Source organism: Palaemon carinicauda, chromosome 21 (assembly GCF_036898095.1).
Source record: "Palaemon carinicauda isolate YSFRI2023 chromosome 21, ASM3689809v2, whole genome shotgun sequence".
NCBI classification, from domain to species: Eukaryota; Metazoa; Arthropoda; class Malacostraca; order Decapoda; family Palaemonidae; genus Palaemon; species Palaemon carinicauda.
In genome coordinates this window covers 116,464,072-116,488,056 of record NC_090745.1, presented here as the reverse complement: position 1 = coordinate 116,488,056, position 23,985 = coordinate 116,464,072, and the positions used below count along the sequence as shown (strand labels likewise).

At 32.1% G+C, this 23,985-nt stretch overlaps 1 protein-coding gene across 1 annotated transcript in view; it reads right to left on the bottom strand.

Annotated features, from left to right (window-relative positions):
- Positions 1–567: 567 nt before the first annotated feature.
- The window catches only part of LOC137615429 (insulin-like peptide receptor), a 422,698-nt gene continuing 399,280 nt past the window's right edge, over positions 568–23,985 (bottom strand). The window contains 7 exon segments of the mRNA XM_068345299.1: positions 568–2,490; positions 3,101–3,210; positions 7,296–7,369; positions 11,056–11,220; positions 18,823–18,959; positions 19,658–19,829; positions 22,008–22,149. Of these exon segments, the coding sequence (XP_068201400.1) occupies positions 1,160–2,490; positions 3,101–3,210; positions 7,296–7,369; positions 11,056–11,220; positions 18,823–18,959; positions 19,658–19,829; positions 22,008–22,149 (2,131 nt within the window). The 3' untranslated portion in view covers positions 568–1,159.

Genomic DNA, 23,985 nt, shown 5'->3' with positions numbered 1-23,985 from the left:
TTCATGTATAAGGCAATATTTCTGTATTTTCGTCAATTTACAAGAGGAAATTCCTAGAAGTAATATATTTTTATAACTTGTAATGCTGTTAGAATAATATAAATTTTCTCGTTTGGTAATCTTTGGTATACAGTATTTCAAAATCCTTTTATAGTTAGCGATATTTCATCAGTCGATGAATGGGATGGCATTGTTCAAGGTTTTGTTGTGGGAGGATAGTAAAAGAAATTAGTTTTAATGAGGTGAATCAAGTTTGGATGGTTGAAATTTTGTGGACTATAGAAAAAAAACAGTCCATTTTCCTTGTTTTTATTTAAACAATATAAAAAGTGCATTCTCTCTCTCTCTCTCTCTCTCTCTCTCTCTCTCTCTCTCTCTCTCTCTCTCTCTCTCTTTTTTACAACAGCCATTTCACTTTATTTCAACAATATAAAAAAGTCATCTCTCTCTCTCTCTCTCTCTCTCTCTCTCTCTCTCTCTCTCTCTCTCTCAACAGCCATTTCACTTTATTTCAACAATGTAAAAAATGCATCTCTCTCTCTCTCTCTCTCTCTCTCTCTCTCTCTCTCTCTCTCTCTCTCTCTCTCTCTCTCTCTCTCTCTCTCGTGGGCTCTAGAAAAGTCTGTTAAGAGCTTGCATTTTCTAGAAGCGATGTCTTTTTTAGGCTCGACTCTTCCACAAATGAATATCGCTTGAACGACAACCTACTTAGAAAACATAATAATCCTTTTATTCACGAACATGATTATTCTCTTGAAGCATTTCCAATTATTACCTATGTACATTGCTTCGCACCAGAAGTTTGAGGGTCAGGGAATACTTATTGTTAACGCAAAAATAGTTATAATTTGTCTTTTTTAAAAAACACTCGTTATCCAGAGACCTCTTTGGCCCTCTTTAGTGGTACATGAAACACTGAAAAAAGAAAAGCTAGTGACACTTTTCAAAATAGTAAACAAATTGGCACTAACATTAAGCTCGGCGGATCTAGTATAACGTCTTCCATGTTGAATGCACGCTTTAATTCGGTGAGATAAGTCATACAAAAGTCTTTACTGTCGTGACTAATATTGTCTTAATTACTAATGGTAATATAAAGCACAACAGTTCGCTATTCGGAGGTAGCAGAAGCAAAGAGCCATCGCATCTTCAGCCTGGATCATAGCATTTCGAAGTCCCCCAGGGAATTCATCTTCCGACGGTGACAACTGTTCCCGCCAGTCCTGCTCAGCGTGGTGCTTCTAGAACTCGGCAGAGACGCCACTCCGAGACGCTCCCAAGCCTTTCTTCTCTTCGGCTGGGAGTAATGCTCCACCACATTGAGAGGGTCTGTTTCGTCTAAAAACGTTTTATCACAAAGGTTTTCATATAGTTTTCTGTATTGAGGGTTTGGTAAATCCTCATTTGGCATTACTGTACTTTGAAGTATTGGTATGTCTTCTAACTGTTTACCTTTACTGTAACAATTACTTAGATAAATATCGTCTGTGTCGAGAGGTCTAGCTATCATCGTATCTAAGCTGTAACTTCGACTCTTTTCCAAATGAGGCCCCTCTGGCGAGTTCTGGTGCAAGCACTGGAAGTCACTACGACTGGTAATAGTCACGTCATCATCGTCGTCACTGTCGTCCCTTATCTTTTCAATATCATTATCAGTATTATGGCTCTTGTGGGCACTAGAATTAGTATAAAACTGAAGAGCACCTGGTTCTCTCGGCAAAGACATAGAAGCCCTCACTCTAGTGGGCTCTAAATTGCGCAGTGAAGGTTGCATGTTGTAATATATACCATGTTCACATGATGAGGATGTTTGGCCTACCTCGTCACTTGAAGAACAAGCTATTAAGGCTGACTTTCTGGTTTTTATTGGCGATAGTGGTATGGAGATGGAATGATGTCCAGAAAATGTTTGGTTTGTGATATCAACAATGTTTTGCGGATAGGAGGATGAGGATCCGAGCACTGACGGGAGTAGAGTAGGAATTGAAGTTGATGGCTTCAGACTATACGAAGAAGCTCTTGCAAACGGAGGCACTGGAACATGGAGGCAAGGGGACAACTGACTTGTAGTTGGTGTTACTGGAGTCAGAGATGGTGTAATAGAGTTACTGGCTGGTGTGCTAGGCGTGCTTAGCTGGAGCTGGGCGTAAGGTAGGTCGTTGGTATCTCCAGGTGTGATTAACTGTGGCGGAGGATTCAGCATGCCACAAGGCTTTCTCCCCGGATATGTCTGGATAACTGGGTTCTTCCCAGCTAGCTGACATGCCGGTCTCTCTTCCATAGCAAAGTTGGTGTAAAGGTGGTTCTTGGGAAGTAGAGCCATTTGCTCACTGCCTTCCTTAAACGTAGAAGAGGCTGGGCACGGACCTGGTTGTCCTTCAGTGATTTGACTCAGTTTGCTATGAAGAGTCTTTTTCTTTGGCCATTGTCCTTTGCCGTGAAATGGTTTTCTATCAAACTTACACTGACTGAGATCTTCGGTTGAGCTTTCTGAAAGAGAGAAAAAAGAAAGTGATATCAATGAATTTTTGTTTAAGTTAATTTTTAGTATTAGAAGAATCAAAGCACAAGATCACTAGATATGCAAATGCTAAAAGGTCAACATATGATAAACAAAAGCTAAGATCACTATCAAGGCAAATATCAAAGATCAGCATGTGATAAACAAAAGCTAAGATCACTATGAAGGCAAATATCAAAGATCAGCATGTGATAAACAAAAGCTAAGATCACTATCAATGCGAATATCAAAGATCAGCATGTGAGGAACAGAAGCTAAGATCACTATCAAGGCAAATATCAAAGATCAGCATATGATAAACAAAAGCTAAGATCACTATCAAGGCAAATATCAAAGATCAGCATATGATAAACAAAAGCTAAGATCACTATCAAGGCAAATATCAAAGATCAGCATGTGAGGAACAAAAGCTAAGATCACTATCAAGGCAAATATCAAAGATCAGCATATGATGAACAAAATCTAAGATCACTATCAAGGCAAAAGGCCAAAGTTAGCATGCGATCAAGCACCAAAATAAAGCAATAAGAAAAGGATATTAAGAGAAAAATATGAAATTAAAAAAAAAGAAAAACTTACCGTCATTACTGAGGTCAGGTGACGTCAGAAGGGCTACGTCATCACTCTCATCTCCTTCGTTTTCCCTAACCTTTTCACTCATGTAGCCGGCCTCGTCCTTAGGTTTGAACCTGATCGAAGGGGATTGAATTTGAATCTTTAAATGTCACAAGTAATTTTAGCGTGAGAATAAGTTTTTTTTTTACGTTTCAGTGCTGTCCTTACGTTTAATCAAGACCATAAGTAAATTGGATGTTTTTATAAACCTTTGTATTCGTCTAAGGAGATTTGATTTTTAATATTTGAATAAAAGTTTCTAGTGATTTGGCAGGGAAAAGTCTGTATATACTTCAGTGAAGTCTTAATGATTTTGTAGTTAGATTTAGCATTGGTGAAGTCTTAAAGATTTTGTAGTAAGATAGAATAAGGAAAGTCTTAATGATTTTGTAGCAAGATAAAATAAGGAAAGTCTTGATATTTTGTAGCAAGATAGAATAAGGAAAGTCTTGATATTTTGTAGCAAGATAGAATAAGGAAAGTCTTAATAATTTTGTAGTAAGATAGAATAAGGAAAGTCTTAATAATTTTGTAGCAAGATAGAATAAGGAAAGTCTTGATATTTTGTAGCAAGATAGAATAAGGAAAGTCTTGATATTTTGTAGCAAGATAGAATAAGGAAAGTCTTAATAATTTTGTAGTAAGATAGAATAAGGAAAGTCTTAATAATTTTGTAGCAAGATAGAATAAGGAAAGTCTTGATAATTTTGTAGCAAGATAGAATAAGGAAAGTCTTAATGATTTTGTAGCAAGATAGAATATGGAAAGTTTTAATAATTTTGTAGCAAGATAGAATAAGGAAAGTCTTAGTAATTTTGTAGCAAGATAGAATAAGGGAAGTCTTGATGATTTTGTAGCAAGATAGAATAAGGAAAGTCTTAATAATTTTGTAGCAAGATAGAATAAGGAAAGTCTTGATAATTTTGTAGCAAGATAGAGTAAGGAAAGTCTTAATAATTTTGTAGCAAGATAGAATAAGGAAAGTCTTAATAATTTTGTAGCAAGATAGAGTAAGGAAAGTCTTAATAATTTTGTAGCAAGATAGAATAAGGAAAGTCTTAATAATTTTGTAGCAAGATAGAATAAGGAAAGTCTTGATGATTTTGTAGCAAGATAGAATAAGGAAAGACTTAATAATTTTGTAGCAAGATAGAATAAGGAAAGTCTTTATGATTTTGTAGCAAGATAGAATTATGAAAGACCTAATAATTTTGTAGCAAGATAGAATAAGGAAAGTCTTAATAATTTTGTAGTAAGATAGAATAAGGAAAGTCTTAATAATTTTGTAGCAAGATAGAGTAAGGAAAGTCTTAATAATTTTGTAGCAAGATAGAATAAGGAAAGTCTTAATAATTTTGTAGCAAGATAGAATAAGGAAAGTCTTGATGATTTTGTAGCAAGATAGAATAAGGAAAGTCTTAATGATTTTATAGCAAGATAGAATAAGGAAAGACTTAATAATTTTGTAGCAAGATAGAATAAGGAAAGTCTTTATGATTTTGTAGCAAGATAGAACAAGGAAAGACCTAATAATTTTGTAGCAAGATAGAATAAGGAAAGTCTTTATGATTTTGTAGCAAGATAGAATAAGGAAAGACCTAATAATTTTGTAGCAAGATAGAATAAGGAAAGTCTTAATAATTTTGTAGCAAGATAGAGTAAGGAAAGACCTAATAATTTTGTAGCAAGATAAGAGTAAGGAAAGTCTTAATAATTTTGTAGCAAGATAGAGTAAGGAAAGTCTTAATTTTGTAGCAAGATAGAATAAGGAAAGTCTTAATAATTTTGTAGCAAGATAGAATAAGGAAAGTTTTGATAATTTTGTAGCAAGATAGAGTAAGGAAAGTCTTAATAATTTTGTAGCAAGATAGAGTAAGGAAAGTCTTAATAATTTTGTAGCAAGATAGAATAAGGAAAGTCTTGATAATTTTGTAGCAAGATAGAGTAAGGAAAGTTGATAATTTTGTAGCAAGATAGAATAAGGTAAGTCTTAATATTTTGTAGCAAGATAGAATAAGGAAAGTCTTAATAATTTTGTAGCAAGATAGAATAAGGAAAGTCTTAATAATTTTGTAGCAAGATAGAATAAGGAAAGTCTTAGTAATTTTGTAGTAAAATTAAACTAATTATCTTACTGCTTTCTCTTCAAAGATTATAATTTATAAATACCAATTGACATTAATTGCAGTTAGTGAATTTTAAAACTATTAGAGCATTTTATTATTTATTTTTATTTTCTATTTATAGGAACAATATTTCCAGTGATAAGATGGAAAGATTTTTTTTTTTAATTTCTTTATATGAATTTTCAAAATGTTGTCATTGAAATATTGTTATTCAAAACAGGAATATGGAATAATCTAAAAAAAAAAAAACATTAAATACCATATGTGTAATCACCTGATCTTTAAATAAATGAACAATAAATTATATAAAGTAACACTTCATTAAGGAATATTTATCAAGGGATATTTATTTTCAGCCTTGAAACGGCTTCGAGCTAGATTGCATGTTCTCATGAATATCTTTTCCGTGTGATATATATCGCAATTGCCCGAATTCTTCATAAAATGGGTTTAAGGTTTAATACTATGAAAGCAAATTGAGGTTTGGGGATGACGGTGCTCTCTCTCTCTCTCTCTCTCTCTCTCTCTCTCTCTCTCTCTCTCTCTCTCTCTCTCTCTCATATGAAGGAGCGTTGGCTAAGATGTAATCCTAGTGTGTGTGTGTATATATATATATATGTATATATATATATGTATATATGTATATATATATATATATATATATATATATATGCACAGTATATATATAGTGTACAGCACACACACACACACACACATATATATATATATTATATATATATATATAATATATATATATATATATATATATATATATATATATATAAAGTATATTTATGTATATAGTGTACAGTATATATAATGTATATATATATATATATATATATATATATATATATATATAAAGTATATGTATATATGTATAATGTACAGTATATAATGTATATATATATATATATATATATATATATATATATATATATATATATATATATATATATATATATATATATATATGCGCACACACGTAAATACGCGAATATATATACACAAACATACATACGCGTATAAGTAAAAACGACAATTAATGTATATCGTAAAATTTCTTTTGTCAAACACTTTACTTTCTCAGAACCCTTCAAAATGAAATGACGATTTAAGTTTCAATTGTCTTTCGTTATTGAATAACTATATCAAATATTGTCCTTGCTTCCACTGACGTCAGATAATTCAACTTATTAAAACATGTCTTTTGAGTGAGATAACATAATGAGTGATTTTGTATTGTTCTTATAACTATAGTCCATTTCTTTTAGCGATGCAGATTTGCACCAACTCGCAGCGGTGCCCTTTTAGCTCGGAAAAGTTTCCTGATCGCTGATTGGTTGGACGAGATAATTCTAACCAATCAGCGATCAGGAAACATTTCCGAGCTAAAAGGGCACCGCTGCGAGTCGGTGCAAATCTGCCTCGATAAAAGAAATGGACTATAGAAGATGAATGTAAAATTGGATTTCTTATTTATTGATCAATACTTTTTGTTTTTTATTAGTTGGTTTGATTTTAGGATTTTGAAATATTAGATTTTGTAAATATTAGATATAAAATTGAAATATTTCTTTGTCAAAATTTATAATTCTCTTAATAGAAATGGGAAATTTTGGCATAAATTAACATAAAACCATCAATAACAATAGCTCTTGTGGCTCCCGTTCCTAGTAACAAATCAATCAATCAATCAATCAATGTTATTAACTTTGCAATATGAATATTCGTTTTTCCCCGAGTACAGAACAACAATTTTAGTTTGAAATTTATTTTTTGGATCAATACCAGAAAATTTAATCAAGCCAAGCATAACATGAAAAAATTAAAATAAGTAAAAAAAAAATTAAAAAGAAAATAAAAAAAAGGCATCAACTTACCTCGTAAAGTCACTTAATCTCTTGTGATAGAACAACAATTTTGGTATTTGATTTTTTTTTATCATTGCCAGCAAATTTAATTAAGCCAAGCATAGCACGAAAAAAAAAGAAAAAAAAAAAGAAAAACAATAACAACACTTATCAACTTACCTCGTAAAGTCGCTTAATCTCTTGTGATAGAAGGACACTTGCTCAAACCTTTGCTGGTAATCGGGTGACGTGTGCTACAGAAAATAGAAATAAAAATCGTGAGAATAAAACAAAGGAAAAAAATAACAAGGGTAAAGATTTAGATATGAATGAAGGCAGACATACAAAATAGAAAATGATATATTTGCTAGAAATATCAAAAGTTAAATTTGGAGAGATTTAAATACAACATGGAAATGAAGGGTAAAATACATTGTTAAAAAAACCGTAAAAAGAAAAAAAAATAACAAGGGTAAAAAGTTAGATATGAATGAAGGCAGATACATAAAATAGAAAATATATATGCTAGAAATATCAAAAGTTGAATTTGGAGAGATTTAAATACAACATGGAATTGAAGGGTAAAATACATTGTTAAAAAAACGTAAAAAGAAAAAAAAAAATAACAAGGGTGAAGAGTTAGATATGAATGAAGGCGGATACATAAAATAGAAAATATATTTGCTTGAAATATCAAAAGTTGAATTTGGAGAGATTTAAATACAACATGGAATTGAAGGGTAAAATACATTGTTAAAAAAACGTAAAAAGAAAAAAAAAATAACAAGGGTGAAGAGTTAGATATGAATGAAGGCGGATACATAAAATAGAAAATATATTTGCTTGAAATATCAAAAGTTGAATTTGGAGAGATTTAAATACAACATGGAATTGAATTGTAAAATACTCTGTTTAAAAAACAGTCGTTTTAATCGGAGGTTTTCTGTAAAAATATACTTATCAGCCGTATTTCATTAAAATACAGGCGACCGTAATTTTACCTGACTTTGTTATTATCTTTTACGGGTTGGTGACCTTAACATCACTTCTTTATGTCAATATATCCGTTTTTAAAACGGTAAATGCCTGGCAATATTTATTCCAGGATTTTGAACGTTTTTACGGCAATTTTTTAACAGTGTATAAACAAGAAAAAACAATTTTTTCCCCTCAAAATATATTAGCTAAATTTGGAGAGATTTGAATACATGGAATTGAATTGTTAAATATAAAAAAACACTAACTTTCCATTGCGTAGTAGTTAGACTTATAACATTTGTAATTATATATGATAATCCAATGTAAATAACTGCAATCTTTTCCACTATGGAGGCTAATTATTTTAACTAATCAGAAACTCTATTAATATGAATTAAGGACGCATAAAGTATTAAGTTTGACAGCATATTTTGAATATGCTGCCAAGAATATAGATTGATCACAGACAGTATACAGAAACTGTCAAAAATTTTCGGGGGAAAAAAAACTACATTAATAATCGGAGTTTACGATTAAAATTACTTTTTTTTAACAATGAAGTTTATGAAATCTTCAGTTCTTTAGATATATAATATTCGCTTTACCCAGATGCAGTTAAGGAATATAATCTGTTGTATTACACTTTATAATTAATTAATTTTCATAATTTCCTTGGTTTAGGATTCTTTTTATTCATGATGATTAGAACAAAAAAAAATAAATTGATTAATTTAAGGTTTTGTTTAGTAAGGAAAATGGGTGTTTTAAATTAGAATTTTTCTGGGGGTGTATGTATAATAACGGTCACCTATGTATGATGACGGTTAACTTAAAATACGGTAGTCTGAGGGGGGTCGCAGGGGGGATAGTCCCCCCCCCCGTTAGGTAAGCAGTTAAATAGGTTAGGGGGAAAGTCTAGGTTAGTGCCATAGCCTCTGTATCATGGTCTTCCACTGTCTTTGGTTAGAGTTCTCTTGTTTGAAGGTACACTCGGGCACACTATTCTATCTTATTTCTCTTCCTCTTGTTTCGTTAAAGATTTTATATTTTATATAGGAAATATTTATTTTTATGTTACTATTCTTAAAATATTTAATTTTTCATTGTTTCCTTTCCTCGCTGGGCTATTTTCTCTGTTGGGGCCCCCGGACTTAAAGCATCCTGCTTTTCCAACTAGGATTGTAGTTTAGCAAGTAATGAAAATGATAATGATACTTGATATCCACTTTTTTATGCACGGCGGAAGAACTGGCCGCTGATATACAAAGGCTCCATTTTTCTTTTGTAATTCGCAGAACAAGGACGTAAGGCACTTGTTTAATTCACATTTTTTATATGTTAAGCAATACAAAACCTTAAAACACTGAAAGAATTTAATATTGAAATAGCCAGATATATTAAAATTAAAAGTTGAAGAAGAAGAAGAAGAAGAAGAATCTAAGCTTACCTTGAGATAAGTAAAGATAAAACAATTTGAAAGTAAAAATAATGAAAAATGACAATAATAAAGAAAAAGGCACCGAATCTGAGCTCACAAAGAAAGAAGTAAAGAGGAAAACAATTTAAAAGAACAAATAATGAATAATGATGATAATAATGAAGGAGGCACTGTATCTGATCTCACTTTGAAAGAGGCAAAAAAAGAAAAAAAATTAAAAGAAAAAATAATGAATATGATAATAATAAGGAAGAAGGAACTGAATCGGATCTCACATTGAGATAAGTAAAGATAAAACAATTTGAAAATAAAAATAATGAATAATGATAATAATAAAGAAAAAGGCACCGAATCTGAGCTCACCTTGAGAGAGGCAAAGAGAAAACAATTAAAAAAAAAGAAAAAACAATGAACAATGATAATAATAAGGAAGAAGGCACTGAATCTGATCTCACATTGAAAGAAGTAGAGGAAAACAATTTAAAAGAAAAAATAATGAATAATGATAATAATAAAGAAAAAGGCACTGAATCTGATCTCACATTGAAAGAAGTAAAGAGGAAAACAATATATAAAAGAAAAAATAATGAACAATGATCATAATAAGGAAGAAGGCACTGAATCTAATCTCACATTGAGAGAAGTAAAGAGGAAAACAATTTAAAAGAAAAAAATAATGAATAATGATAATAATAAAGAAAAAGGCACTGAATCTGATCTCACATTGAAAGAAGTAAAGAGGAAAACAATATATAAAAGAAAAAATAACGAATAATGATAATAATAAGAAAGAAGGCACTGAATCTGATCTCACATTGAAAGAAGTAAAGAGGAAAACAATTTAAAAGAAAAATAATGAATAATGATAATAATAAAGAAAAAGGCACCGAATCTGATCTCACATTGAGAGAAGTAAAGAGGAAAACAATTTAAAAGAAAAAATAAGGAATAATGATAATAATAAGAAAGAAGGCACCGAATCTGAGCTCACATTGAGAGAAGTAAAGAGGAAAACAATTTAAAAGAAAAAATAATGAATAATGATAATAATAAAGAAAAGGCACCGAATATGATCTCACATTGAAAGAAGTAAAGAGGAAAATAATTTCAAAGAAAAAAAATAATGAATAATGATAATAATAAAGAAAAAGGCACCGAATATGATCTCACATTGAGAGAAGTAAAGAGGAAAACAATTTAAAAGAAGAAATAATGAATAATGATAATAATAAAGAAAAAGGCACCGAATCTGATCTCACATTGAAAGAAGTAAAGAGGAAAACAATTTAAAAGAAAAAATAATGAATAATGATAATAAGGAAGAAGGCACTGAATCTGAGCTCACATTGAAAGAAGTAAAGAGGAAAAAAATATATAAAAGAAGAAATAATGAATAATGAAAATAATAAAGAAAAAGGCACCGAATCTGATCTCACATTGAAAGAAGTAAAGATAAAACAATTTAAAAGAAAAAATAATGAACAATGATAATAATAAGGAAGAAGGTCCCGAGTCTCAACTCACCCTGAGGAGATATTTGGCTATGGCCAGGAAGCTGGGTCTCTCCTTGGGCTCGTACCGCCAGCATTGCCTCATCAGCCTCTGCAGGGGCAGTGGACTGTTTCTGGGGCGTCCCAGAGTGGCGTACTTCTCCACCACCAGGCGGATGACTTCGTCGTTGGTACAGTTCTGAAAAAGACATTGGATATATATATATATATATATATATATATATATATATATATATATATACACATATGCTATAAATATACATATATATATACATGTATATACATACACACACTTATTGCTTGTATATACACCATTTACATATAAATTGGCATATACAGTATGTATATTCACACACACACACACACACACACACACACACACACACACACATATATATATATATATATATATATATATATATATATATATATATATATATATATTTATTTATTTATACACGTGCAAACATATGTATACATATACACACACTACACATATGCACACAAACACACATATGTGTGTATATATATATTGTATATTATATATTATATATATATATATATATATATATGTATATATATATATTGTATATATATTAGTGTGTATAAAAGCGTTAGTTATTTATTTACTAATTCATTGAATATTTATAATATTATATATTATATATATATATATATATATATATATATATATATATATATATATATATATATATGTATATATATATATTAGTGTGTGTATAAATGCGTTAGTTATTTATTTACCAATTTGTTTGATTATTTATAATATAAGCCATATATGTATCCTCAAACACACGCTTTGCATAAAGTTCTCTCAACTTAAAAGTTCTTCAAGTCAAGGTAATTTGCTATATATCTCCATTTTGTGGTTGCCACATACGTTAGTCTTCCCGTAGGCAGAGAGAGAGAGAGAGAGAGAGAGAGAGAGAGAGAGAGAGAGAGAGAGAGAGAGAGAGAATTAATGGAGCTTATAAGGGCAATTTCATCTGAGTCAACGCTCGCAGCATTTGGCTTATACAGTCAGATGACATACTATGTTTACATCGGTAAATTGCATTGATAAACACACACAAGTTTATCGGTGCATGCTCTACGTGTGATCAGAACATTCGACATCATATGATGATGGCGATAACATTTAACATACGTATTTATGAAAAACATCGGTAAATTGAGTTGATAAACACAAACAAGTTTATCAGTGCATGCTCTACGTGTGATCAGAACATTCGACATCATATGATGATGGCGATAACATTTAACATACGTATTTATGAAAAACATCGGTAAATTGAGTTGATAAACACAAACAAGTTTATCAGTGCATGCTCTACGTGTGATCAGAACCTTCGACATCATATGATGATGGCGAGAACATTCAACATACGTATTTATGAAAAACATCGGTAAATTGAGTTGATAAACACACACCAGTTTATCGGCGCATGCTCTACGTGTGATCAGAACACTCGACATCATATGATGATGGCGATAACATTTAACATACGTATTTATGAAAAACATCGGTAAATTGAGTTGATAAACACACACCAGTTTATCGGCGCATGCTCTACGTGTGATCAGAACACTCGACATCATATGATGATGGCGAGAACATTCAACATACGTATTTATGAAAAACATCGGTAAATTGAGTTGATAAACACACACCAGTTTATCGGTGCATGCTCTACGTGTGATCAGAACACTCGACATCATATGATGATGGCGAGAACATTCAACATACGTATTTATGAAAATCATCGGTAAATTGAGTTGATAAACACACACCAGTTTATCGGTGCATGCTCTACGTGTGATCAGAACACTCGACATCATATGATGATGGCGAGAACATTCAACATACGTATTTATGAAAAACATCGGTAAATTGAGTTGATAAACACACACCAGTTTATCGGTGCATGCTCTACGTGTGATCAGAACACTCGACATCATATGATGATGGCGAGAACATTCAACATACGTATTTATGAAAATCATCGGTAAATTGAGTTGATAAACACACACCAGTTTATCGGTGCATGCTCTACGTGTGATCAGAACACTCGACATCATATGATGATGGCGAGAACATTCAACATACGTATTTATGAAAAACATCGGTAAATTGAGTTGATAAACACACACCAGTTTATCGGCGCATGCTCTACGTGTGATCAGAACACTCGACATCATATGATGATGGCGAGAACATTCAACATACGTATTTATGAAAAACATCGGTAAATTGAGTTGATAAACACACACCAGTTTATCGGCGCATGCTCTACGTGTGATCAGAACATTCGACATCATATGATGATGGCGAGAACATTCAACATACGTATTTATGAAAAACATCGGTAAATTGAGTTGATAAACACACACCAGTTTATCGGCGCATGCTCTACGTGTGATCAGAACATTCGACATATATGATGATGGCGAGAACATTTAACATACGTATTTATGAAAAACGTTTCCCCCCTAAATAAATGGACTAAATGTTATTCGAATTGATACTCTTCAAAAATCTCGTACTTTCGTGTGCCAGCCAATTTTTAACTGTTATGACAATATCTGCTGGAGATGAAGATTTTTGTGAATTTTATTTTACGGTTTTTTTATGTACCAACAAATTATTATTATTATTATTATTATTATTATTATTATTATTATTATTATTGTTGTTGTTGTTGTTGTTGTTATCTAAGCTACAACTCTAGTTGGAAAAGCAAGATGCTATAAGCCCAAGGGCTCAAACAGGGAAAAATAGCTCAGTGAGGAAAGGAAATAATTAAATAAATAAACGATGTGAGAAATAATCAACAATTGATAAAATATTTTTAAAATGGTAACATCAATACAGAAATTTTTTATGTAAACTATAAACAGACTTATATCAGCATGTTCAACATAAAAACATTTGCTACAAGTTTGAACTTTTGAAGTTCTACCGATTCAACTACCCGATTAGGAAGATCATTCCACAACTTGGTCACAGCTGGAATAAAACTTCTAGAATACTGTGTAGTACTATTTATGAGTTCTAATTTTCACAATTCCCACTCTCATATTCCCCCAAGTTCACCCCATCTTTATTATCTGTGGTGGTCAATGCGGTAACGTCTAGTAACGTCCCTGATTGGTGAACGCCAGACTGGGGTTCGAGTCCCGCTCAAACGCGTTAGTTTCTTTGATCGCTGCAACCTCACCATCCTTGTGAGCCAAAGATGGGAAGAACCTATAGGTCTATCTGCTGAGTCATCATTAGCCATTGCCGGGCCCTCCTTGCTCCTAGCTTGGGTGGAGAGAGGGCTTGGGCGCTGATCATATGTATATATGATCAGTCTCAAGGGCATTGTCCGGCTTGATAGGGCAATGTCACTGTCCCTTGTCTCTGCCATACATGAGTTGTCTTTAAACCCTTTAAACATATACAGGAAACTGTTTCGATCGTCAACACTTGAAACAAACACCCAAATATATTGCTGTAAACATTGCAAGTCACGTGGTTGCTCTGACACACAAATGCATGTACGCTTTATTATTATTGTTATTACTTGCTAAGCTACAACCCTAGCTGGAAAAGCAGGATGCTATAAGCACAGAGGCCCCAATAGGGAAAATAGCTCGGCGAGGAAAGGAAATAAGAAAAAATTAAATAATTCAAGAACAGTAACATGAAAATAAATATTTCCTATATAAACTATAAAAGCTTTAACAAAATAAGAGCAAGAGAAATAAGATAGAACAGTCTGCCCAAGTGTACCCTCAAGCAAGAGAACTCTAACTCAAGACAGTGGAAGAACATGGTACAGAGGCTATGGCACTACCCAAGACAAGAGAACAATAGTTTAATTTTAGAGTGCCCCTCTCTTAGAAGAACCGCTTACCACAGCTAAAGTGTCTCTTCCACTTCCACCAAGGTAACATATAATTTACTCTTTGTTCTTCTGACATTTACGAATGTCAGTGTGAGTAAAGACCCCAAATTGGATAGCAATCTTTGATTTGAAGAAAACTAGAAAAAATAAGATTTTCGCTATAAGAAATTTCACATTTTCGTATGTCAGCCATATTCCACCAGCAATTACACTTATATATTCACAAAACTGTCTCATATACGAAGAAGCAGTTTCTCTGTATCAAATTTTTTAGAATTATTTTTGTTTTTGAATGATTCTTGATTGATTTCTTCGGCCAGAAGGAGGAGATTATGCAAATTTAGCTACGCCAAAGCTCACCTTTCAAAAATTTAACAACGGCCCTGTTCACGTTGAATACAAATGACAGGTAAAGGAGTTCAAATCGAAATCCAATTTGTTTTCCTACTGAAAGAAAATATCTAATTCAGTGATTTTTCTCTGTTATATTCCCTTAATTTTATTTAGCCCCGATTGTTATGTACATTTTAAATCATAGGATTATCATCTTTGGTTATATGTTGATTTAGTTTTTATGCCTCTTCAATTTCAAGTTATTAGTCTTCAAAGAAAAACAAAGTAATTACTTTCACACTTGGCTCTTACTCATCTGATTTATTTCATTAAACAAAAAATGTAAATAAATATGTACATATGAATTATAGATTAAAAAAGAATAAATATCCGACTTTTTGGCCTCACAATTAAATGTTTGCCAGTAACTAAAAAAATTATCTATATTCTGTGCTAAAAATGGCTCTTAAAACTGACCTTTTTTAGTGATACCATCTATTGAATTTATCATTGGATCATTGAGCTCAACCACGAATAGTTCTCATAACTGCTACACAACTCCTATCTTTACTGAGATCTCTGTTTACTCAGAAATATAGATAAAAAAGGATAAATAAATGTGGAAAGGTGACAATTGAAATACAGACTCGCAGGGATTTAATGTGCAATCAACTTGATTCTGACTGAACAAGACGTTTGCAACATAACGGTAGGCAGTAATTGACAACATGGCATCAAGGCAAAATCTCCGGCAATGAAATTTGCTTGCATGAATGACAGTAAAGAAAGACTAGAGGAGAATCGAAAAAAAGATTCTTAAGATAAATGAGAGACTGGACAACAAAAGTAAAGTGGACTCTTGTTGAGAGCCCTGTAACTAATCTCTCATTCTATTATACCTTTGAAGTTTGATTAAAAGTCGAGACTTTGATGAAAAGAGAGAAGAAGGAAAAGGGAGAGAGAAAAAAAATGAAGAAAAGCAGGACAACCTGGCGTGAAGTGGATGAGAGAGTGCTGTATTGATCAATGCATTCGGAGTCAAGAGAGGGGGGGGTGGGAGAGAAGGAGAGAGAGAGAGAGAAATAGGCAGACAGACAGACACATACACATATACGATGAATCGATGTTTTTCAGGAGGAATCTCATGAGACTCTCATCCCATTCAGAATCGCGTCCTGTCTTAAGACTCCTGCCTCCTTCAGGAGGGACTTTGGACTCTCTTGCGGTTTCGTCGTTTAAAAATTTATAAGCCAATTTCTACTTTCGTTACTTTATGTGATTGTTCTCTAGTCTTGGGTAGTGCCATAGCCTCTGTACTAAGGTCTTCCACTGTCTTAGGTTAGAATTCTCTTGCTTGAGGGTACACTCGGGCACACTATTCTATCTTATTTCTCTTCCTTTTGTTTTGCTAAAGTTTTTATAGTTTATATAGGAAATATTTATTTTAATGTTGTTACTGCTGTTCTTAAAATATTCTATTTTTCCTTTTTTTCCTTTCCTTTGGCTATTTTCCCTGTTGGAGCCCATGGGCTTATAGAATCCTGCTTTTCCAACTAGGGTTGTAGCTTAGCAAGTAATAATAATAATAATAATAATAATAATAATAATAATAATAATAGTAATAATAATAATGAGTGGATCTGTATTACTTTCATACCATTTTAAAAGTAGTTTTTCCAGTCTCTATCACGATTTGGTTTATAATGCTTTGCTCAAGGGTACACTCACACACACTTTTATATTTTTTCCTTATTTCCCTTCCTCATTAGGTTATGTTTCCTGTTGTAGCCTTTGGGCGTATAGCATCCTGCTTTTCCAGCTAGGATTGTAGTTTAGCAAGTAATGATAATATGGACAATGTGGCCGATGTAGTAACTTCTCTGACTGGTGAACGCCAGACTGGGGTTCGAGTCCTGCTCAAACTCGTTGGTGTCTTTGGTCACTGCAACCTCACCATCCTTGTGAGGTAAGGATTGGGGGTTTTGGGGAACCTATAGGTGTACCTGCTGAGTCATCAGCAGCCATTGCCTGGCCCTCCTTGGTCCTAGCTTGAGGGAAGAGAGGGCTTGGGCGCTGATCATATGATATATTGTTAGTCTCTAGGGCATTGTCCTGCTTGATAGGGCAACGTCACTGTCCCTTGCCTCTGCCATTCATGAACGACCTTTAAGCCTTTAAAACTTAGAACTTCTCCCATTTGCTCGAACTAGAAATCGACCTGTGATTCCACCATTATTGTGTTGTGACCGCCTCTCGGTTAACACGGGAGACAACATGATTGGCTATGACGTCATCATGGGGAGGGGCTTATTTTGCCCGCAATCTCTGCGGCGACTACATAAGTGTTTAGAGTCTGTCATAGTTACGCTTTTTTATTGAAATTGCTTATTAGTTTCATTTCGAGATTAATATTATAAATAGAACATAATCTATTATATTATAACCATCCTGGTGGTTTCGTCTTTATAAGTAATCAATGAAATAGATTATTGAATGCACGTAAGGTTATGATTTAGATTTTTAATTTTTTGACAATTGGGCGTCATATTTACATTAGTAGTCCTATAAAATAATCTACCCTATATAATTAAGTGCAAATGCCTGACTACATATTTATAAATATATACATTCTTCTTTCTGGTCACACTCAGTGGCATTACCAGACATATACTACTTGATCTCTTCCCATCCCTCAGTTAGGGGGAAGAGAAAATAGTCATACCCTGGTGTAATGGGTTGTTGCGTGTGTGTGTGCATATCTAAACATTAAGCTGTCATTTTTGACGGATCACGTACACTATAGTCGCCGCAAAGATTCCGGGCGAAATAAGCCCCAGCCCCTGATGACGTCATAGCCAATAACGTTGTCTACTACGTTAGCAGCGATTACAATACATCTTCGAAATTTCAAACTACCAACTTAAGGTAGAATCACACTAGGCTTTTTTCGCCATTTGCTGCCCAAAATGGAAAGCACGAGATGTTGTTCCTCCAGACATTGGCAGAAATTGGCTTCCCGACTGGACGGGAAGCAGCCCGCATAAACCGCAGGCATGACGTCAGATGTAAACACGCAAGTTGGTGGCTGCAAATAGGACTTGCTCTTGCTAGCAATCTTGGGTCCAACCAGGCTCAAGAGATAATTAAAATCTGCTTTGTTCATCCTGTGGTAGTTGAAGAATTCTACAATTCACGTAATATACCGATAATACATATTACTGCGACAGTTAGAAAATTTCTGGGCGCCATGATGATATCAGCTGATGGGTTTCGTTTAACTTTTCCCCATTTGCTCCTCGTACTTCGATATCGTAGTGTGACGCTACAACATTTTAGCTCGTTATCATTGGCTGTAGGTTGGCGAAAACCTTGGACAAGAAATTACTAGTGTGATTCCACCATTATTGTGTTGTGACCACCGCGCTGTTACCACGGGAGACAACATGATTGGCTATGACGTCATCAGGGGGAGGGGCTTATTTCGCCCGGAATCCCTGCGGCGGCTTTAATAATAATTTTGATTTACAAGAACTCACTCTATAGGGAGTCACGCCTCTCGTGGCCATCTCCCATAGCAGGACCCCGTAGCTCCAGACGTCACTCTGTGTTGTGTACATGCTGAACTGAAGGCTTTCTGGGGCCATCCACTTCACTGGTAGAATCCCTTGACCCTCTGCAGGAGAAAGATTTGGTTAGGTTTGCTCAGAAAAAAACCTGCTATTTTAGGCAAAGACAAATTTGTAAAAAAGAAAAAAAAAATAAACAACAATGGCGATTTGAGGCAAAGACAAATAAGTTATTAAAAAAAAATAAAATTGCTAGAAAAAAAAAATTGAGACAAAGGCAAATTTAAAAGATTGTGATGTTAGGTAAAGGCAAATGCGTAGTAATGAAAAATATATCTTTATACCTTAGAAGCCTTAACGAATTTATAATTGTTTGTAAAAAGCAATGGTATTCAAATTCATTTTTATGAATAGCTTTAGCCTTAAGAATTATTGTTTATGATTATTGGAGGAACGAAATGAGTTTTTTTGAGTTAAGGTAAATTTTTGCTTCAAGAATCAAACAGCTGACTTTTAAGAAACATACAATTGATGGAAAACAATTCATTTGAAATTGCGAAAAATTTGACAATGCCACTTACATTATAAGAAGCTTTTCTTCTCGAGGAACAAGAAAATATTAATTTTTCTTATATTCCTCTGTTCTACGAAAAGAAAAGAAGCTTTTGGTTTGAAATAAAACCTGTTATATTACTAGAAATAATCCTATTATATTATTATATTTTATGTCCTCTCGAACTAAAATTAAGCGTAACTAAACGAAAACTATAAACAGAACGTGCAAAATTATTTGATATCCATTTACCTTTCCTGTAGTAATCAGACTTCAGGTTTCTAGTAAGGCCGAAATCTCCAATCTTGAGTGTCAGGTTGTGATCCAGCATACAGTTTCTAGCAGCTAAGTCACGATGAACCAATTTTCTAGATGATAGATACGCCATTCCGTCTGCTGCTTCCAAAGCCATTTCTATTAGCTTCTGTAGTTTTAGATGGTGAGAGAAAAAATAGATTTAACGAATAAATGTGTGGTAGGGTTTTGTACAGACTGCTTTATGTGATGAAATGATGAAATGTATGGTAGACTTTGTCAGAATAACATTACAACGATGAAATATATGGTATTGTTTTGTACAAATTGTAGAGTTTATGAAAATAACATTACAATTTTGTGTTGTAATACTGAAATGTATGGTACTGATTTGTGCAAACTACATAGTTTGTGAAAATAACATTACAACTTCGTGTGTTGTAAAATAAGGGTTATATCTGTTTGATTAAATGTTTATCCAGAAGCATGTACAATAGTATGGGTTACATGAAGCTCTGTACAGTACAAAATATACAATAAAAACTTATTTAAAAATATATGTAGAGACATTAGACCGAAAATAATAAACAGTCAAGATTACAGATAAGTAAAACATTAAATTAAGTTTTGATTAATAACATCACCTCTCACTATAAAAAAAATTAGAACTTATTTAAGAAAACAGAGTCTCTCCTTTCTCATAAAATTCCACAGGCACATTACAGGTATAACCCATTACCCCATAATGAATGTTATCTAAAAAAACCTATATATTGTGGGGAAAAATTAATTTTCAAAGATACACGCTTCCAGAGACTTAACATTCCGGCTTTTTTTAGCGTATACCATCCTGATTTTGTAACGTAGGGTTGGGGCGTAACTAATAATAATAATAGTAATAATAATAATAATAATAATAATAATGATGATGATAATAATGATAATAAACTATTGTTACATAATCGTATCTAAGACTAACGTTCGGGTGCCCTGGGGTTTATAGCATCCTACTTTTGGAACTCTGGTGGAAGCTTGTCTAATAATAATAATAATGATAATGATAATAATAATAATCATAATCATAATCATAATACTAATGATATTAATAATATTAATGATAATAATAATAATAATAATAATAATAATAATAATAATAATGATAATAATAACAATTATAATAATGGTAACAACAACAACAACAATAATAATAATAATAATAATAATAATAATAATAATTATTATTATTATTATTATAATGGTAACAACAACAACAACAATAATAACAATAATAATAATGGTAGTAGTAATAACAATAATAATAATAACAACAGCAATAATAACGACAACAAGTTAACGCTCCGGCGTGACTGCTCCAGTCACACAGTGCCAAAAGATGCCAAAAGGTGCCAAGAAGACGCAAGATTTACAACCTCCGCTGAGCCACTAGGAAGAAAAAGGACTCTTATCTGAGGTTTTAGTCTCTGGGGAGATGGCCCTTGCGTCTTCAAAACTCTCCTAATGACATTATTATCTGTTTTTATTTTTTGAGAAACTTTTTATTGTTATGTTCATTGTTATTATTTTAGTTGCTATTATTAATGTTGTTGTTGTTTTTGTTATTATTATTATTATTCTATTGTTATGATTATTATTATTATGATTATTATTATTATTTTATTGCTGTAATTATTATAATTATTATTATCATCATTATAGTTATTATTATTTTATTATTATTATTATTATTATTATTATTATTATTATTATTATTATTATTTTATTGCTATAATTATTATAATTATTATTATCATCATTATACTTATTATTATTTTATTATTATTATTATTATTATTATTATTATTATTCTATTGCTATAATTATTATTATTATGATTATTATTATTATTTTATTGCTGTAATTATTATAATTATTATTATCATCATTATAGTTATTATTATTATTTTATTATTATTATTATTATTATTATTATTATTATTATTATTATTGGATTAGACTGAATTGGATTTAATAATAGGGGCCAAGCCCTGTATTGGGTCCTTTTACGCTAAAAAGTATATGTTAAAAGAGGCTAAATTAACTGAGGTAAAGTAGAATGATATAATGCTATTGTAGCTAGAGACCGAAGAAATACTGCAAAGAACCTGAATTATTGTTAACTATAAGCTCGTTTCGTTTTGTATCTTCCTTACAAACGGCTTCAAAAGTACGAAAATCAGAATAATTGCAGAATTATCATCACAAATATCTTTGTTATTAGAAATTATAAGAACGAGTTCAGTAAGATTATAATTGATATTGTTGTGCAGTAAATTATCTTCTTAATTACCTGTCCTGTGATGAAGTTGTGTGAATGCTTCTTCAGAAACGACCTGAGGTCACCTTCCTGCATTAGTTCCATGACGACATAAACGGGGGAGTAGTCACCCACGACACCCAGAAGCTGAACTACGTGGTGGCATTTAATATTTCTGTAAAAAATATAAATTTTGTTCGATTTTAGGATGGTGAAAAGACTCCAGAAGTAAACTATGTTGTGGCATTTAATATTTCTGTAAAAGATATTAATTTTGTTCGATTTTAGGATGGTGAAAAGACTCCAGAAGTAAACTATGTTGTGGCATTTAATATTTCTGTAAAAGATATGAATTTTGTTCGATTTTAGGATGGTGAAAAGACTTCAGATGTTGAAGTATGAGGTGGCATTTAATATTTCTTTAAAATATAAGTAAATTTAGTTAAAACTTAGGATGGTGAATAGACTCCAGAAGTTGAACTACGTGGTGGCATTTAATATTTCTGTAAAAGATATGAATTTTGTTCGATTTTAGGATGGTGAAAAGACTCCAGAAGCTAAACAACGTGGTGGCATTTAATATTTCTTTAAAAAATATAAATTTAGTTAGATTTTAGGATTGTGAATAGACTCCAGAAGGTGAACTACGTGGTGGCATTTAATATTTCTGTAAAAAAGAAAAGAAAATTAATTTAGTTAAATTTTAGGATGGTGAATAGATTCCAGAAGTTGAACTACGTGGTGGCATTTAATATTTCTGTAAAAAATATGAATTTTGTTCGATTTTAGGATGGTGAATAGACTCCAGAAGTTGAACTACGTGGTGGCATTTAATATTTCTTTAAAATATATGTAAATTTAGTTAAAATTTAGGATGGTGAATAGACTCCAGAAGTTGAACTACGTGGTGGCAATTAATATTTCTGTAAAAAATAAACATTTTGTTCGATTTTAGGATGGTGAATAGACTCCATAAGGTGAACTACGTGGTGGAATTTAATATTTCTGTGATAAATATATATTTAGTTAGATTTTAGGATGGCGAATAGACTCCAGAAGTTGAATTACGTGGTGGCATTTAATATTTCTGTAAAAAATATAAATTTTGTTCGATTTTAGGATGGTGAAAAGACTCCAGGTGTTGAAGTATGAGGTGGCATTTAATATTTCTTTAAAATATAAATAAATTTAGTTAAAATTTAGGATGGTGAATAGACTCCAGAAGTTGAACTACGTGGTGCCATTTAATATTTCTGTTAAAAATGTTAATTTATCTAAATAGGATGGTGAATAGACTCCAGAAGCTGAACTACGTGGTGGCATTTAATATTTCTGTAAAAAATATACATTTTGTTCGATTTTAGGATGGTGAAAAGACTCCAGAAGCTAAACAACGTGGTGGTATTCGATATTTCTGTTAAAACTATAAATTTAGATAGATTTTAGGATGGTGAACAGATTCCAGTTGAACCACGTGGTGTCATTTAATATTTCTGTGATAAATATATATTTAGTTAGATTTTAGGGTGGCGAATAGACTCCAGAAGTTGAATTACGTGGTGGCATTTAATGTTTATGTAAAATATCAGTTTAGTTAGATTTTAGGATGATGACTAGACTCCAGAAGTTGAACTACGTGGTGGCATTTAATTTTTCTGTAAAAAATATAAATTTAGATTTTAGGATGGTGAATAGATTCCAGAAGGTGAACTACGTAGTGGCATTTAATATTTCAATTAAAAACATAAATTTAGATAAATTTTAGGATGGTGAACAGATTCCAGAAGTTGAACCACGTGGTGTCATTTAATATTTCTGTGATAAATATATATTTAGTTAGATTTTAGGGTGGCGAATAGACTCCAGAAGTTGAATTACGTGGTGGCATTTAATGTTTATGTAAAATATCAGTTTAGTTAGATTTTAGGATGATGACTAGACTCCAGAAGTTGAACTACGTGGTGGCATTTAATTTTTCTGTAAAAAATATAAATTTAGATTTTAGGATGGT